The 19,726-nt window shown below is 34.8% G+C and overlaps 1 protein-coding gene across 1 annotated transcript in view; it reads right to left on the bottom strand.

The window, feature by feature from the left end:
* Nucleotides 1-6,207: 6,207 nt before the first annotated feature.
* LOC150106897 (uncharacterized) overlaps nt 6,208-19,726 on the bottom strand; it is a 192,414-nt gene continuing 178,895 nt past the window's right edge. The window contains exon 6 of the mRNA XM_090393500.1: nt 6,208-7,724. Within this exon, the coding sequence (XP_090249626.1) occupies nt 7,620-7,724 (105 nt within the window). The 3' untranslated portion in view covers nt 6,208-7,619. The remainder of the gene's footprint in view (nt 7,725-19,726) is intronic.

Genomic DNA, 19,726 nt, shown 5'->3' with positions numbered 1-19,726 from the left:
ACGTCAGCTCTCTACCTACTACTATAACCCCTAGATTGGTTTCATCAATTTCCTGGAGTACAGTTCCCTCAATGCGGTACACAGCTTGTAATCTTTGTATCTCAACATGCATAACTTTACACTTTTCCACATTAAACTGACATGTTTTGTCCATACTGCCAGCCCATTTCTTGGGATGCAGAAGCAGTGGACAGGATTCAGAACTGAGTGATCTGTGGAAAGTTTCCTATGAGGGCAGATTGAAGGTGAGTGGATTGCAGAAGTTGAATGATAGGAGAAGAGGGAATATGATAGAAACATTCAAGTTGCTTAAAGGATTTTATAGGATATATGCAGGAGAAATGTTTCAGCACTTGGCTAGACGGACCAGAAAAAGGGGCCATCCCTGGAAGTTGAATGAAGGTGTGGTTAGTAGTGGTGTGAGGACTGGATTTTTTGCTTGGAGAGCTGTGAATGAGTGGAATGGATTGCCTGAGTCAGTTGTGAGTGCTTTGTCTGTTAATGGGTTCAAGAAGAGGTATGATAGATTGTGTGGATTGATTGGGGGCCTCCCATGAAGTCTTCAGACTTCATGGAGGTGCCGATATAATAATAATAATAATTTAAATCATCCTGCAAGTCTCTACATCACCTTGATTAACTATTATCCTACTCAACTTTGCTTCATCAGCAAACAGCTGAATATCTCTCTTCAAATTAATTCCTATATCATTTACAAATCAGCTAAGCATTTGTACCAGCAGAGATATCAATGCAAATGTGTCCTTTTGAATCCTTCCCTTATTGCCTTAGATAATATGGGAGGTTTAAGTCCACTACTGCTGACTGGGAGAAACATATTAGGGATCCATGGAATTATAGGGATCCTCATTCTTCTGGGTTAGCATTATGGAATAATGCTTCTTGCACGTCCACCTGAAGTGTTGCAAGCAATAGCTGTATCCTGACAGCGGTTCTTACAACAGTGTGCTACATCTAACTTAATGTGCTTTTGTGTTGTTTACCGATAAGGCACAGGTCAGCAGAGAAATTCAGGATTCTGAATTTCCCAAATTAGCATTGTGGAAAGATGAAACTGGGCGACAAAATAATAGATCAAAAATATGCAATGCTATTCTATTGATCTACTATCCGGTAAATTTAAATAATATTTTTCTTGAGAAACGAGTTAAAAGAACAGTATAAACATAAAATTTGAAAAATCTCGCTTATAATTAAGTTAATTTTTATTGTGTAGAATTATGAAATTGTATAGAAGTTATATTGAAATTTCCCATGCAAAAAAAAAAAAATGAGTCAGCTAGTTAATAAATATTTTCATTTATATCATAATGACGATATTAATTTTTGGTCGTGAAAGTTATGCAATGTAGAGTCAAAGCATGAATGAATTATTTGTGGATGGCACATTTTTACTTTCTCCCCCCTCTTTTTGTTCAAATTTTTGTTATTTTGGCTAGAAAGGATGGAAGTCCTGTTTTCCTTGTTTTATATTGTTTACTACCTAATAAGACTCTTGAAACATACATAAAATTATTTTATATGATACATGAAATGTGGCCATTACTTGATCCCAAAAATATAAATATTGATTATGAAATTGCCATTCATAAAGCTTTACGTATAGTATTTCCGCAAGCTAACATAAATGGTTGCTTTTTTCATCTTGTACAAAATCTTTGTAAGCTTCATGCAAACTTTTAACCAGATACAATTCTGATGGGCAATTCACTTTAAATTCAAAAATGATCACAGAACAAGATATTATTTACGCTATTTCTGAACTTGAGAATCATTTATCCAATGAATTTGAACCAATTTCAGAATGGTTTACGAAAACATACATAGGTCTTCTAAGGAATAATAGAACCAGGGCTCCACCAATTTTTCCCTCAAATGTTTGGTCTGTGTACCAAAGAACAATAAGACAAATAATTTTGAGGAAGCCTGTTATTGAAAATTGCAACTGAGCTTTGGCAGCAGCACAAGTCACCCAAATTCATGGATTTTTATAAATAGACTACAAAAAAAATTCAAAAAAACATACTTTGATTATGAAAGAGCAGTAGCAGGTTTTCAACATCAGCACAAATGTAGATGTTACGATGAAGATGACCAAAGAATTTTGAAAAAAAGTTATAAATTACAATAGGAAAAATATAAGAGAATATTTACGTGGTGTTGCATATAACTATAATATGAATTGATAAATTTAAAATAACAATTTTGTTTTGAATTTCATATACTTTTTTTGTTTGAATGTATATATGTAACACATGTATATATGTTTGTTAATTACAAAATAATAATATGAATAAATGAATTAAATAACTATATTTTTTCTTTATTTTAATATTGTGCAATTATACCTTTTCATTTTTAAATCATTTTCAAACCACTCTTTTTAACTATCTCTTTCTTAAATGATCCTACAAATTTTGATATATGATATAATTCTTCAAAAATAAAAATTATATTATATATCATAAAGAACTAATGATCAGGTCTTTGAAAAAATAATTTTTTAATTTATCGAAAATTAGAACATCAGAGGCAAATTCATGCAGGCAAGAAGCTTAGGCCAGATTAGGTGTGGATTATTTTTAGTTTTTTTTTGAATTATGTGGAAATAACTCATAACTCTTAACCATATTTATATTTATATATATTTTACCAATATGTACAAAAAAAAAAAAAAAAAAAATCCGCCAAATCGTATCCCTGCTAGGCGTGCAAAAATTTGTAAGTTTCTGTTGCTCAGTTGTCGCATACCCTCACAGATTGTTGAATACAACCTGTGGTTCTTTCACCTAGGTTCATGGGACCAAATCACTTTTTTTTTTGTAAAAAATGATCTGCCTATTGTCAGATATGTCCAATTAATTATTTGATTATGGACCACACAGATGCAATTTTTGCACAATGGAGTTCCCACCTCATTTTGTCCTTGTTGCTTGCAGTTTTTTTAAAAAAAATAATTTTTGAAAATGATGGCAATTTCTGAATCATATTTATCCTGGCCATCCAAATAGGTAGCAGTGGATTGACTGTGTGGCCTCAATGCTCCTAGGAACCTAAATCCACTGGATTTTATTTGGAGGAGGGATTTAAATCACTTGAGTATTCATCACCAGAATCAAGTGTCTTGATTGCAGCAAGCTGTAAAATGACCAGCAGAGTTAATATTATAAATTTTTGGCTGCATTTAGGAGTCAATGCAATAATAAGCTGAGACTTAGATCTATTGAAAGAGGAACTTTTGTACTTTCTATGAAATCCAAGATTCTGAAGCCCACTAAATTTTGTGATTTCTAATTTGTATCCGATGTGTGCTTAATATTATTTCTTTGTTTCTTAGAGTCTATATAAAGTAGATGTTCTGGAATAGTCTCACAAAATGTTTTGTCACAATAAGTCATATTTCCTCAGTATTCTGAAATGGGATCAGGAAAAGTCACCCCTGCCACATTTCGCCCCCTTAGATAATGAGTAAGCTACAAAAATGTAAATAGTACACCTAATTTTTAATAATTCTAATTTATTTTGTTTTAATAGAATAAATGCACATTATTACTGTTTAAAACTCGAAGTTGTATGCAATGCCTCTAAGGTAATCAATTACATTACAACTTTGAAAATCTTGGACTATTGTTTTGATTCTAGCAGAAATTGCAGCATGCTTCTTGTTTCTTTGATTGCCTGAATTACTGGCAATTAGTTGTGTAATTTCGAAATTGTGCAGCCCTTGTTTCTTTAAAGAATCAATAAATCGGTAAATATTTGGGAATAAAGTAGCACAAGTTTCCTGAAATCCCCTGTGCCACCCCTCTACGTCATTGTTAATCATTCAGTGTTTGTGTGTAAACATTCCACGGCAAAAATGGGTAATTGCGGGACTTTCCGTTGTCTTCTTCCAATATATGTATCTTCAAAGTAGTTTACAATCACCATAGCTTCAATGGGGACATCATCAGCTTCAACTAAATCTTTAATTTCGTTGAAGCTAAATTAAAGCTTCAACTAAATGCTGCAGTTGAAGCTTTAATCTTTCAAATGCTTAAATAACATTAGCAGGAGGAATAAATTCAAATGCCGGAATCATTTGAATCCAACAAGCAAATTCATGGTCTTGTTCATATCAGGCTTTAAAACCTTCGTTCTGTACCTTTTGCCAAACGCTTTGGAAAAAATGAAAAAAAAAATAACCGGTATTTACAATACTAGGTAATTCTTGTTGAAAGGCTTGCATGGTGTTTTGTTTGAAATATGTCATAAGTCGCTGGGGTTGGAGACCCGGTTGTAGATTTTTAACTTCTTGAAGCAACTTGACATATGTGGCATGAGTTTTGTTTGGCAGAAGCGCATAGACCACTGGAATAACTGCATTGAATTGAACCACATGAATCGTATAAAGCTGCCGGAAATGTGTGGGTACTGCGCTAAAAGTTGCATCAGAAAACCACTCCTGACTATGTGCTAATAACTGAAGATTGTCACTAGTGGAAAAAATAAGCATGCGACCCAGGAGCAGTTCATCCTGAGAATAATACATCAAAAACTGTTGTACATTGCCACTGATAATAATTTCTTGATAATTTTGAATTACTAGGCCCTGGAGATTGCTCGGAAAAGCAGGGGTACCATTGTTGCATTGAACATGACGAATGGTTCGTTTAAGTGAATCCTTTTTAGGAAGTAATGCCGCGACATTGGCATGAGCCTCTGCAATTAATGATGCAACAATTTGCTGTGGCCATTCATTTGTGGTTGTTGCATGTTGCCGTATTTGGCCAACCAATCAATTGCAATGCTTCCGACCTTGCAGCTTGAGCTGCATGGTTATGTTTAGTTACGACTTTCACAACTGGGCCTTCCAAGCCTTGTGTTCAAACATGCCCTTTGCAGGCGGAACGTTTTTCACAAACCCAGATTCCATGTTATTCATCTACAGTTCTCTTTGAAAGCATGTAAATGTGGGTGTCATCATCTACCAATTTTCTTTTGCCTCTTATTGACGGAACACTTTTTGCCATTGTACACACAGGATTAATCAATCAAGATGCAAAAATAATATGTAGATATTGCACTGCTTACACCACTCAGCTTGTTCATGCGATGCACTGCTGATAACGAGGCAGAAAAAACAGCAAACACGCACTGTCCACTGTCCCCCCCCCCCCATGTCCATCACTAACCACGTGACTATCACCCTTGTTGTCGAGTATGTATTCTTTCCATTGTAAAAGGATTAACAGTTCCAGTTAATACTTTCACAATGAAAAGAGAACCCTGAAGACATACAAAAAGGGAGAAAGTAGTTTAAAAGCTACTGGACAATTTGTACATGAATGTAATTTTAAAAATTTGTTCGGAAAAGTTAGAGTTATCGGAAGTTCAGTTCGAGTAATCGAGAGAGTTTAACATTGAATCTCCACTAAAGGGACTGGGACTTCATTAAAAATTCGAGTTATTGAGAGTTGATTGTATTTACATTTTTGTAACCTACTCATTATCTACAGGGGGAGAAATGTACCGGGGGCAACTTTTCTGTAAACCTTCTGAAATACAGTAACTTGCAAAGGAAAAGTACATTTCGAGTTATCGAGAGTTGATGAGTAGGTTACAAAAATGTATTTACATTTTTGTAACCTACTCATTATCTACAGGGGGAGAAATGTACCGGGGGCAACTTTTCCATAAACTTTCTGAAATACAATAACTTGCAAAGGTGCATTTCTAGATAAATGTTCACATAAACGGTTTCTCCTTTTGATGATCATAGTATGTGGGACTGAAGTTTTGCTGATCTTCCAAGGATACACTATATATTAATTAGGAAATGATGATTTGAACATTTTAAAGATGTACTAATTTTTTTTGTTTTATATAAAGGTTTCCATTGTTTTAAATAACAGTTTAATGATAATTTAAATATTGTTTTAAAAAAATTATATCAGGGCTTGTATATTCTTGCAAACAGATGGAATCTCTAATTTTCACAATTAACAGGTTTTGTAAACCTTGAAGTAAGTTCTTCACTTGCTTAATTATAGTTCAGTTGTACACTTAGAGAAGAGTACAGCATAACTTTTTTTTTCTCGTGCTCTCATAAAACCCTATGATTAATCCAGGGAAAGAATTAGATGAAATTAGTGCAAGTCTCTTTTTGTGTGTGTACTGATTTGTAATGACAAGAAACCTGGAAAATATAAGTTGCTTTTCTTTTAATCTCATACACTATGTGATTACATTCCAACTTTTTCAGCATTGTTAATTAAGAATGGTAGAACAATATTTAGTTCAGAAGGGAGGAGGAGGGTGCACAGAAAATAGAAATTCCAAGATTCATAAAATTAATTTTGTTTCTTTCATGGAGGAGAACCGACATCAATTTATAACTAAAAACACCCAAACAGACCACAAGATGGAAATTCGGGATTATTCACACTTTATTTCAAGGAGCCAAAACAGTACACTCTGCACAAAATACAGAATTTAAAAACTAATACAATTGCATTAAGATGAACTTCACCATTACCAGAATGAAAAAATCAAGCTGTTAAGTGTTTATCACACACGACTTTAGCAACAGTAAGACAAATAACAAAATTTTATTTGAGCTAATTGACATTTAATGAAATTTTGTCATTAAGTTAAATATATATCCAGCTGAATCAATTTTATATTATTCTTACAAATTTCTATGCTAACTTCAATTTTAAAAATCTTCCATGTGTATTGCTAATCAATGAGAACGAAGTGTGGTTCTTTAATTAAATAAATATAAGATTTGCTGGAATACCTATTTCAAAAATAAAATCTTAGAATCTGTAAAAAGGACCAATTGATAATGTTTCTGTCATGCAAAGACTACAGGCACTTGCACATTCAGCTATGTTTTTAATACGAGATTTATAAATTGTGCATAAATTCTGAAATGTTATATAAAATAGAAAAATTAGATCTATATATATATATTCTTTAATATAATTAGTAAGAAATTAAGATTCGTTTGTGACTACATGTAAATAATTTAAGATTTAGTGGTAACTAAACAGATATCATTAATTAATGATATCCTCAAGGATATCATTGATCTAAACCTATGGATATTTGAATGTTTAGAATATTTACTGGTTGGTAGAAAAATATTTTATACACAATTTTACATGACATCTGTATGTTTATGTGTGTTTGTAATTGTTGATACCTTTGTCAACATTGCTGCTAGAAAATACCTGACATCCTACAATGTTTCCTTCAAGATAAATCAAATATGACAACCACACAATTCTTATGGTTTATCAGCTTGACACTACGGGAACCACCATCCAAAGGTTACAAGTGTTGAAGAAGTGGCCATCTTATTATAGCAGTAGCTGCAGCCACAAAGAGTCTTAAATGGAGAGGAAGACATCTTAGATAGTGCAAAACCAAACATTTATGTAACAGGTTAAGAAACCCTGCTACTATTTGCAAACCAGCTCAGTTTCTTGGTCCAATGCTGAAATTTTGTCCAGCCAGCCATTTTTAGAGGAGAGGAAAGTGGAAATATACACTGTGTACCTTATATAGCCATATGTACAATAATACATTATTAAAGCTAAATCCAAAGGTCTTCATAATGATTTCTTCAGTTTATTATCAACATGCATAACTGTATTCAGCAGCTGGTTTCCTAGTTTGCATTCTCCTTCCCACTGAGCCTTGTGGGCTTGATGAGACTAAAAATTATAAGTTGTAAAATTTTAACTTTAATAGTTTATAAAAAAGTAATAAAATAGTTTAAACAATTTTGTTTTTAGTGAACTACAAGAGATTGAAATATTCAAATCAATATAGATTTCTTAAAAAAACATTAATGACAAAAGAATGCACACTCGTTAAATTTGTAATACATGCTCAAATCTTGTTGAACATTATTTGCACAAATTTGAAGTTTTTCTAATCTGCAATGCAGTGGAATGTTTTCTCATCTTGGTAACAATGTATTTTTTCACAATTATTAATGTGGAAAGTCCTCAATTAATTAAATTATAAACAAACAATTGTAAAGTAATTAAGTAACAGTGTAAGTGTGAAAACCAAACGGTAATGTAGGGAAATTATTTAAAAAGAAAAGCATTCAAAATAAATCTGACCAGATATAAAATATTACTGCACTTACTCTAATATTCTAAATGCACTATCATACCAAAGTCATAAGGCAGCCTTTGTAGGAAAATAGATAATTATGCAATGAGTAAATTTTGTAGCTTATAAAGGAAGATCAGCAGTTTGCTCAGAAGTTATTTCACTCTTGTATGCTGAGCAATGAGCACACAAAGAATTAACAGCATTTCAGAGTAGAAAGGTGTTTAGATATAATTTCAGAAAATGTCTGGATAAGTGGTATTTATGTAGCAACAACAATTAAGTATTCTCAAGTTCAAATTCATCAGGGAAATTTGAATGTTGAGTGATAAGCTAATTCTCCTTGAGAAGGCAAATTACCTCATCTTGCTATCTGGCTGTAGAGAATCAGTGTATGAAAATAAGAAATGCTTGCAGATTTTCACAAGTGCTTCTCTCAGAGGGCTTCATGTCAAAATATCTTTAGAAGATATTTTGACTAAAGATATCTAAGTTAACTATATCAATGTTAACTAAGGTTTATGGGCTATAGAGCTATAGCCCATAAACCTTAGTTAACAATGAATACATACTGTTGGCCACCTAGTTAGCCAAGTGGTTAGATTATCCGCTCTCCAGCCAAAAGGCTATGGGTTCAAATCCTGCCGTGGGCACAGACGTTTGTGATTTCTATCACCTTCATACAACTATATATACACTCTCCAAAGATGGAGTGGGTCACTATGAGAGAAGTAGACCCACCCCTCCCACAATGGGAGAGGCCTTTATCCAGCAGTAGGGAAGACACAGGCAGAATCACAATCACATACCGATGGCAGCCATAAACTAAGGATTGTAGTGCAATAGAAATTAGTCTGGTGAAGTGAAAAGTCATGTGCAACATTCTTCCAGTTTGATGAAGCTGTCTAGGTATGGAAGATACCTGAAGAACATTTTACCTGATGCGAATGGTTGGAGACAAGAACTCAAGTTTGATTATTAGACTATACTAAAGCATGTAGCAACTGCAAAACAAACATCAAAAAATCCAAATCAGTAAGTTTTCTATATTTTTAAACTTGTACAAATGGCAGTCATGCCTTGTGGTCCTTTGCAACAGACATTAACTGTAATATTCACTCATTTGTGTTTCCATCTCTGTAACAATGCCAAAAGACAAAGCAAATCTCTTATCATCATTCCTTCCAACTCCTGCAGAGATGATCAAGGCAAATCACACTTCCTCCATACTAGAAAGAGTGCACTACATCTCTTGTCTTTTACTAGAAAGGTATCAGAAAAGTTTAAATAACCTATAACAAAAAAGTCTTCAGGTCTTGATAATATCTTGCCAATTGTAAAATTGGAAACTAATCCCTTCCCACTTCTCTCTCTCTCTCTCTCACTCACTCACTCTCTATGTAATTCCTGGAACCCACGAAAGGTTGTAAACCTAAAGTACATTAGTACCATGGATCAACATACCCTCAAATTTTTGCCAGCCTATGTGCACATGAAAAACATTTTCTGCACAAGTTTCCAGTCTCATATTTAATGTATGTGGTAGCCAGTGCATGTAGTTCTTTTATGTTGGCATTGCTGTTTCAATATACACTAGTGTCAAAAGCTAAGGATGAACTACACTTATATGTATATGAAAAAATTTTCATAACTACAGCAAAATGTGGACATAAATTTATTGCCAGCATGCTAATAAATTATATTACACAAAAAATGTGTCATAAATTTGTACAAATTAAATTGCAATGTTTTTGGCAAAAGTTACAAATTTCCTAAGGATGTAAGTATTGAATTAATATACAGTGCTTACAGAAAACTATGCAGAGAGACATATTATATGGAATATGTCTACCCTAAACTGCGATGCAGCTCTCACAATGTTGTGCCATGCTTAGCACCAAGTGATTCAGGGGTTCTTGAGGCAAACTGCCCACTCATCCTTCAGAGCAAGGATAAGTGTTTGCTTGTTTGTTATCTAGAGGGGAATCATGAGCAGTAATGCATCTCCCTATTGCGTTCCAAATGTGTTCTATGGAGTTGAGATCTGGAGAGCATGCCAGCCACTCGATTCAATTATAATGTCCTAGGTCTCCAGAAGTATCTCCACTGCTCGTGCACGATATAGTGTAGCACTATCATCCATAAAAATTAATTCTTTGCCTACAGCACCACAGAACAATGGAACATGATGTTGAAGAACTTCACTGCAATATCATTCACCAGTCATAGCCCTTTTACCAGCAATTATAGTTCAGTGTGTCCATTACGCAGAATGCTTCCCCACACCATGACTCCAGCAATGTCGTATTTGTCACTTTCAAGAACATTCTCGCAATGGTAAGCAGCAGCACTTCCACACCAGATCAAGTGTCATCTAGAATCGGAGGAAACATTAAAATAACTAAAAAGATGTCCGATGTCAATTTTAATGGATGCAACATCGATGAAATCATGCTCTATGATAAGCTGTGGAAAAAGGGAAGCAGACTTTAGGCCTATTTTCTGTAGACATCTTGCCATGGTTTGTCGAGATATCCACGTACCTGTGCTTAAATGGAGCCGACTTGCAAGCTGTCCTGCTGTAGTGCGCTGATTACGTTTTACTGTCATAACCAAAAATCTGTCTTCATGCTTCATGGTAGAGTGAGGAGACCTCTTAGCAAACATCTGAATCACATTCCATTGGTTTGAAATGCAGCCCAGAACCTGGATACAATGCTATTTGAGATTCCAAAACCCTCTGGAAAATATCAGAAATTATGCAGCCTTCAAGCTTTCCAATAATTCTTCCCTATGTGAAATTATCGGGATGTCTCTGAGACATTACAAGACATCCAAGTATGCAACTTTAATCCCTTACAAAAAGAGCTTCTTTCAAATACAATTCACTTAGTACAACCTTTTGTTTTTTATCCTGTTGTACAAATTGCTACAAGCTGATTTGTCTGAATTTGCAGTTGTAGTCATCAGAAATAATGTTTGTCATTAGGTTTGACACCAGTGTATTTGTTCAGCCACTCAAATTTAAATGAATTTGCAGCTCTTTTCTGCTTTAATTTTGGCAGTAACATTTTGAGGATATTTTATTCTTCTAAACACTTTTTTTTTATTTTTTATTTTTTATAATCTTTTATGATTATATGTCTCTCCCATTTCTTTCCATCTTTCTCTGTTGGCTTCCCTATACTGGAATTCTCCAGCCATCATCCTTCGATCTTCTTTCTGGTTGTCCCGGTATTTGTTTTTCTTCTTACTGATGCCACTGTGTAAGTGTCTTTGTCATCTATCTTTGAGGATATAACACACTAAAATTGCTAGTGTAATATTTCTAACATTAATCTGGTCTTTTTTTCAGCTAGCTATAATCTGTAAAATTGTAAGCAGTAAATTAAATCGCTTAAATCTGGGTAGTCACAAAAATCCATCACCAACTGCACAAATTCAAGAGACTAATGTCTACACACTTTAAACAAATATGCCTCTGCAACATGATTTTGTCAGTGTCGGTTCTTTCTCTCTCACACACACACACACACGGTGCAGGCTGAAAGTAACTAAGCAGAGTGTGTTAAGTTAGAAAGGGTTAGCGTAATACTGAAGTGGAGACACTAGAGAAATTAAATTACCAAATAAAATAAGTCACAAGTATGATTTATCATAGAATTCATTTTTATAATACATTCAAAAATCATTGCCTGTAAATTAACAATTATGAAAGCAAAAATTCTGAGAGTGCAATTACTAAGCATGTGGATTCCTTTTTTGATTAGCATGTATGCATACAGCTTATAGGAAACATTGTCATGGACTGATCAAGGATTTTATTTTTCCCTACTTTTATTAGGACACCAGTGTATTTGTTCAGCCACTCAAATTTAAATGAATTTGCAGCTCTTTTCTTCTTTAATTTTGACAGTAACATTTTGAGGATATTTTTTTTGCAGACATTATATTGGTCACAAATAGCGTCAATATGTGTAAATGGAGAGGAAGCAGGAGAATTCCTGGTGGAGAGAGGAGTTAGACAAGGATGCAGGTTATCACCATTATTATTTAACCTTTATAGTGAACAAATGCTTAGAGAGGCACTTGAGGATGTAGAAGAAGGAATAAAAATAAAACGGAAGAATCATTAATAACTTAAGATATGCGGATGATGTAGTGGCGATGGCAGAAAGTGAAAATGGGTTACAACAAATTGTTCAAAGAAATTGAAATTTTGTGTTAATTCTTGGTCCATACTCTTGTAAAGAGTATGGACTAAGAATTAACAAAACAGACCAAGATAACGATAATGGGTAGAAAAATAGGAGATAATGTAAAAATAAGATGTGGAGAAAAGATTTTAGAAGAAGTGGAAAGATTTCAATATTTAGGTAGCTGGATCTCAGAGAAAGGAACTTCAGAGTCAGACATTAGAAATAGAATAGGCAAAGCTAAATCGGCATTTATGGAAATGAAGAGAATTTTAATAAACAAGAACACTAAAATAGGTTGCAGGCGTAGACTTCTATGGCTAATTGGTTCAAAAGATATATTTTGGTGATTACACCACATTTTTTTTTTTTATTATTCAGTTATATATATAAAAAAAAAATAATAAAAATAAAAAAAAATAAAAAATGTGGTGTCATCATCAAAATATATCTTTTGAACTAAAATAGGTGTTAGAATTGGAATAGTTAAAGCAACAGTTTGGAGTATTGCAAGTTATGGAAAGAATATCAAATCAAGAAGTTTTAAGACAAGTTGGGATGGAAAGAACACTGCTAAAGAATATTATGCAAAGAAAGACCAGATTTGCAGGACATCTTCTGAGAGGTTCTTTGGGACACCTGACAAGAACTATATTACAAGGGAAAGTTGAGGGGAAAAGAAGACGTGGAAGACCAACTAGAGAGTGGTTTAATGACATCGTGGAATGGACTGGTTTAAGAACGAAAGCAATAGACAGAGAGAAATGGAGAAGAGCTGCTCTTCTGCTGCAACCCTCTTGCTAGAGGATGCTACCGGACGACGACGACTACTTTTATTAATTTTATATAATTCTTTGCATTTTTTTTAATTTATTTTTTACATAATCTGGAAATCCTGCTCGAGAGACCAAACATGGAACTTTTAAAGCTGTTTCATGCCTTGAATAAACAGGGCAGTAGTCTCGCACTAGGTTCGTGTAAGACTACTGCCTGCTTATCTACTAAAATCCATCTCCCATTTAAAGACAATCACGAACAGCTGTATCCATGGTGGAATTCAAACCCAACAGGTTGAAGCAGGTATGCTAACCACTCAGCCACCAGGTTGGCAATTCATTTATCTACATACTTTTATACTCAATTGGCATCCATTTCCAAAGCATAAAAGAAGTCTATATTCAGCCCATTGCAAAAAAGTAATATTGGCTAACATACTGCTGCGCAACTGTTTTCTACTTTAGACTATCAAAAATTGTGAAGGCCATTAAAAATGACTACTACTTTCACTGTTAGGAGAAATCATTCTCCAATTACAACAATTGAAGACATTATGTTACTTTTTTTTTTTTAATGACCATTCTAAGAGATAATATGGGAAACCTACTCTTGGAACTAAAGATAGCACCTTTTCAAGCACTTCATAGGTTTACAATGAGCGTAATGGTTTCCAACCAGCCATGCAACAAAAATTATCTATATGATTCCTCTCAGATCCTTTCCTATATCATTAATGTACAAATTAAATAGTAGCAGCCCAAGAACAGAGCCCTGTGGCATGCCACTAGTCACAGGCCTTTTTGTTACCAGACATTTAGCAGAGCACGAGTGACAATGGCTATTATCTAATCAATAAACTGTAGCACATGGGATTGATATAAAATTGGGGAAGTAGATAAGAGGGTGGCTGATGGAAAGATATCAGAGAGTAGAGTCCATAAGAAGGCCTGTGACTAGTGGCATGCCATAGGGCTCTGTTCTTGGATGCTACTATTTAATTTGCACATTAATGATATAGGAAAGGACCTGAGAGGAACTGTTCAGTTGTTTGCTGATGATGCAAAATTGGGTAGAGTAATAGTTAATACAGATGATATTAAAATTTTGCAGGTGTATACCACATTGATGGAATTGTACTCCAGGAAACTGACAAAGCCAAAGATTTGGGAGTGTTAGTGGATAGGGAGTTAAAGTTTAGAGGGCACATAGCAAAAGTGGATAAAGCAGCTCATCATCTTGGTTACTCAGGAATACTTTGACAAGCAGAGATAAGCAGGTTACTATTCCTCTTTATTAAGCCTTGATAAGACTATTACATGTAGATTTGGTCACCTGGGTTTCTTGGCAATGAGGAAGAGGTGGAGAGGATCCAGAGGTGAGTGATGAAGATGTTAGCAGATCTATGGAATGAACCTTACAAGAACAGGTTGAAGATTTGTGGGTTATTACAGAAATTGGTTGACAGGCAGAAAAGGGGTGATATGATTGAGACATACAAATTGCTGAAGGGTTATTACAAATTAATACAGAAGAAATTTCTCAAAACAGGTCTGGTGGTGGGAGAACTAGGACCATCCTTGGAAACTGAGTAAAAGTGTAGTTAGCAAAGGTGTTAGAACTAGATTTTTTGCTTGGAGCGTAGTGAATGAGTGGAATAAATTGCCAGAGTTTGTTGTGGGTCCATGACTGTGAATGAGTTCAAAGCAAAGTATGAGAGATACTGCATAAATGTTGGGTAGTGCTTGGCATGATGTTTATGGTCTACCTCGATGAGTCTAAGAACTCCATTGAGAGTAGTCTGTAACAATAATAATAATTATTATGCACCACAGCAAACTGTATAGTAGAATGTATAAATATGTTGTAAAAACTAGAAATATTTTCATCCACATATAAAAAAATTCAACAATTCTTAAAAATGTTAGTTAGTATAAAATTAATTTAAAATATCTATACAGTTAAATAAATTAGTATTCTTGTAGAAATTTAAAAGCATTAGTAATATCTGCTGAGTCTGATACGTTCTACATGTGTATAAAAGCCCAGGATGATTGGTAAGTGATAAAATCACTGCACTCATTTAAGTTATGCATGTAACTGAACAGGATTTACACATAGGCATATCACTATTCTTCGAAAGGAAGGAGTCAAGCAAGAACAATTTTGTATGAATCCTACATAGGCTCAACTGACCAAAGTTCATGCTTAATCTAGTATAGCTTATTGTTGTTTTATATAATGAGCTGAGCTAGCTGCAACATCTGCAGCTTCATTTTCCTTGATCCCAATGTGGCTTGCAATCTAACACGGAAAAAATCCAAGTAAAGCCTCTACATCTGATGGAAAAGATGACAGATCTGAGAAAGCACTGAATGTGTATTTTTTAAACCAAACTAGACTTTTTAAGTTTGTAGAGAACTAACGAGAGTGTAAAAATTTGCCTTTGTAGTGCTTCACCTTCATATGATGTAATACATGCTGTATGGCATGCAGCTCAGCAGTAAAACTGCTATATTAGAGTAGGAGCTAATTAAACAAAGACAACATATCTGAGCAGAGTATTGTGCTCTCTCTCTCTCTCTCTCTCTGTGTGTGTGTGTGTGTGTGTGTGTGTGTGTGTGTGTGTGTGTGTGTGTGTGTGTGTGTGTTCTTTGGCCTTGCACAAAGAGAAGATTCAGAATGGAATACAGCTGTGCTACTGTGTTTAGAGGTATTCATGCTGTATTGTCTATAGTAATGTCTAGAGCTTATATTATTTATTTTATATATAGTTCAAAAGGACATATGCAGTCTGTCATGTATTACATAAGTTTTCCCAATGTGGGCAAAAAATATTTCTCCACATGGAATGATCCGGCAGGGAAATGATTTTACTGTGTATTGCAAAGTCAGCTGTCACTGAAAGGAGAGAGGTGGTTCATATGTTTTACCATAATGAGACCAGAAACAGGTCATTTACAAACTCCAGCTGCTTGACTGTGAGAGGTTCCAACCACCAAAGTATGCTCTGCAAGGCAGAAGAGCAGACTTGAAATCCACAATCAAGTCTGGCACTTATCCCAAAATTGGTGTTTGTGCCAAAAACATATTATACTTATTGACTGAAGGAATGTCAGTTTTTAAATGAATATGACTCCTAAGAAATGTGTTTCTGTCACAATTGTTATTATGATGGTCCTAGCTTTGGGTCATGGTGAAGGCAACATTTGCAACCAAAGTACACAGAAACAGTTTTCTAAGGTGAAAACCCAGACCCATTCAAGTGTCTAGGTAGAAAAATGGTCAATAGTTTGCTGCAATTACCTTTCTATGAAGCTCATAGAACTGACATAAGCTGTCAGTTTGCATGCATAACAAAAATGGCAAAGGCATTTACATAGAGAGCATTTCTTACAGTTATAGGAAGTTTATTCTGGTATCAAGTTCACTTTGACTGCAAAACATGACATTTAAAACCGATCCCTGTGAGACTTCCTCCTCTAGGAGAAAACATCAGGAGAGAGGTTCTCACATAGATTTGTAATTTTAAGTTAGAGATAGTTTTTGATGAAAAGGGGAGATTTCCTCTAAGCCCAAATGTCAAGGTTTATCATCAGTATACCTCCTGAAGTGTGTCATACTTTTTCCATGCCAAAGCAAACTGATAATTATATGCTCGTTTTAAGGAATATTTCTCTATTGGGTTCAGGCTGAATAAGATTTGTGTTAACTGATGATGTTTCTCGCAGCTAGATTGGGCTTTGACAAGAAGGACTGATGCTTGCCAGAAACCATAAAGGATGAAAGGTAACCCAGAGCTACTGGACAAAAATTGATAATTTGTTGCTATTTTTAGATCTTTACCTGGCTTTGGATAAGTAATAATAAATGCATTTTGACAGGATTCTGGAAATTCATTTTCATAGAATATTATGTTAACTAAATAGAGCAGTTGATCCATGGAGAATTGCGAGAGAAATGTTTGCCCATCTCTTAATGGACGTCATCTAGTCTTACAGCAGTTGATCAACATTTATGCAAAGCATTCACCTCTTGTTTAATAAATTATCTCCTTATGGTTCCAAGTTGTCCAAAGGAAGGAATTCCATGTTTTATAGAGTCAGGAACTTGGAGGGGGTAAATAAGACTATAATACTGATGCTTTGGACTCTTCCCCAAGAGTATCTGCAACTACTTTTGGGTGAGCAATTGTGCATTAATTTTGTTTCAGAGTGAAGAAGGATGAACGGAATATCTGCGCTTAATTTTCTCAATTATGTCCAAGTCTTCTTTTGTTGATTTTTGGTAACTTTTGGCATTTGTTGATCTGGTAACATAAAATATGAATTGGAGCCATGAGTCCTTTTAGTTCTGATGGCACATGTACTGTGCCAGAGTGCAAGACATTTGAACTATCAGAAGATATCCCACCACACAAAATTTAATTGCTTTGTTTTAGACATTCTTGACTGTTGTAGATTCGAATTCAAGCATAGTTTGAGGAAAGAGTGGAAACAACTTGATGTTTTGGGTACTGCAAATGTGATGGCTTGTATTATACACACTATAATATGATTCACTGCTTTATTAGAGAGGAGATGACGATTGCAGAATCAAACTCTGTTAGGCATGAGAAGATATTTCAAGTCAGGTTGATCTAGTTTTCATTGTGATATTCATGATGAAACATATGGTATCTACTTGGATACAGAACGAACGAGGATGGGCTGGCAATATGGAATTTAGCCAACAAAATTGCATTCTTATTGGTTAAAGCAAAATAAAAAAAAATTAAACAAGGCTCCTGTTGTTTTCGCCAGGGAACCAGGGCAAACAGCAAAAAGTCAGCTACTGGAACAAATCTGAAAACAAACCCCAACTCAACATCACCAGAATTAAAGATCAGTACTATCAACATAACAAGTCTGAATGGCAAAGAAATGGAGCTAACTGAGGAATTAGATAAGTACCAGATCAACATAACGGGGTGACTGAAATAAAAAAGACAAACAATGGCGAGATCTTTCTGAGCAATAAATACAAAATGTTATATTCAGGCAATGACAATCAAGGAAAAGAAGGAGTAGCCATAGTAGTCAACACAAAATACGAGGCTAATCTTCTTTAATGGCAGTCAGTCTCAAGTAGAGTAATGTGGGCAAATATGAGAATGGGGGAACTGGACAATGAGACTTATTTGTGCCTAAGAAGGTTCTACTAAGGTAGAAAGTGGAGGAATTTTTTGAGGCTTTAGAAAAAAGCAACTGACACAATGAAAAAGGAAAAGTTGGTCCTTGTTGGAGATCTAAATAGCAGAGTAGGAAATGATTGTGAGACATAGAAAAATATTTTGGGAAAATTTGGAGAAAAGAGCAAAGCTAATAATAATGGCAAATATCTGTTGGGTTTCTGCTCAGGACATGGACTGGTTATTACTAACACCATGTTCCAACATAAAAATGTGCACAAATTCACATGGAGAGAAGAGGCAAGGAATAAGAAAAGTCTCATTGACTATGTTATTGTTGACAGTGATGTTTTCTGCCTGGTGCAGGACACTAGAGTGTACATAGGATTTGAAATTGCAAAATGATCACTATTTAGTCTTGAGCAGGATAAAATTGACATGTAAGAAAGTTTTAAAGCGAATAAAAGTTGAGCAGCTCTCAGATGTGAACTGTAGACTAAAATACACAAAGATTATTGAAGAAAAAATGAAAGAGTTTGAGAACAGGAATCAAACCTTGGAGATTAAGTGGCAAACTCTGAAAAAAACATTGATTGATTCTGCCAGAGAGGCATGTGGCGAGGTTGTCTGCAAGGATAAAAAAATCAGAGCTCCCTGGTGGACACAGGAAGTTAAAGAGGCAGTGAAGGAAAAGAAGAAAGCATATCAAAAGTTTCTGTCAAATAAGTCAGCTTGTGCTCTTAGTGAATACAGAGACAAACTTAAGAAAGCTAAACACTGTGTAAAACTAGCTAAACAAAGGTCATGGGAGGACTTTGGCAAGAATACAGAAAATAAATATCAAGAAGGTGGCAAAATATTCTGGAGGTTGTTGAAGAAGCTTAAGAATGGAGGAAAGAGTGCTGTAAAAGGAGTTAGAGATGATAAAGGTGATATGAAAACGGGAGAAAAAGATATCCTTGAAGTATGGAGTAATTACTTTGAAAAACTGCTAAATGAAACAAGCAGTGATGACAGCACAGTGGTAAAAAACACTGACCAGGCATGCAGTCAGGAATACATATCCATACTTGAAGTAGAAAAAAGCCACCAAAGGCTTGAAATGTGGAAAGGCAGTAGGAGTAGATGATATTCGACCAGAAATGCTGAAGTATGGTGGTATAAGAGTCTTACAGTGGCTGCACTGCATAGTTCAGAAAGCCTGGACAGAGGGATGAATTAATGATGATTGGAGTAGAGCTCTCATAGTACCAATATATAAAAAGGGAAATAAAACTGAATGTGAGAATTACAGAGGTATTTCCCTACTGAGTGTTGCTGGCAAGATCTATGCAAGTATACTTGAGAAATGGTTGAGAAGAACTGTGGAAGAAAAGCTGGGTGAAGAACAAGCTGGATTCAGGCCAAATAGAGGCTGCAGGATCAGATCTTCACTTTATGACAAATAGTCGAG

This window comes from Typopeltis vanoorti, chromosome 5, assembly GCF_054136105.1.
Source record: "Typopeltis vanoorti isolate ZY-2024b chromosome 5, IOZ_Tvanoo_1.0, whole genome shotgun sequence".
Classification (NCBI taxonomy): Eukaryota; Metazoa; Arthropoda; class Arachnida; order Uropygi; family Thelyphonidae; genus Typopeltis; species Typopeltis vanoorti.
This window is presented reverse-complemented; position numbering and strand designations above follow the sequence as displayed.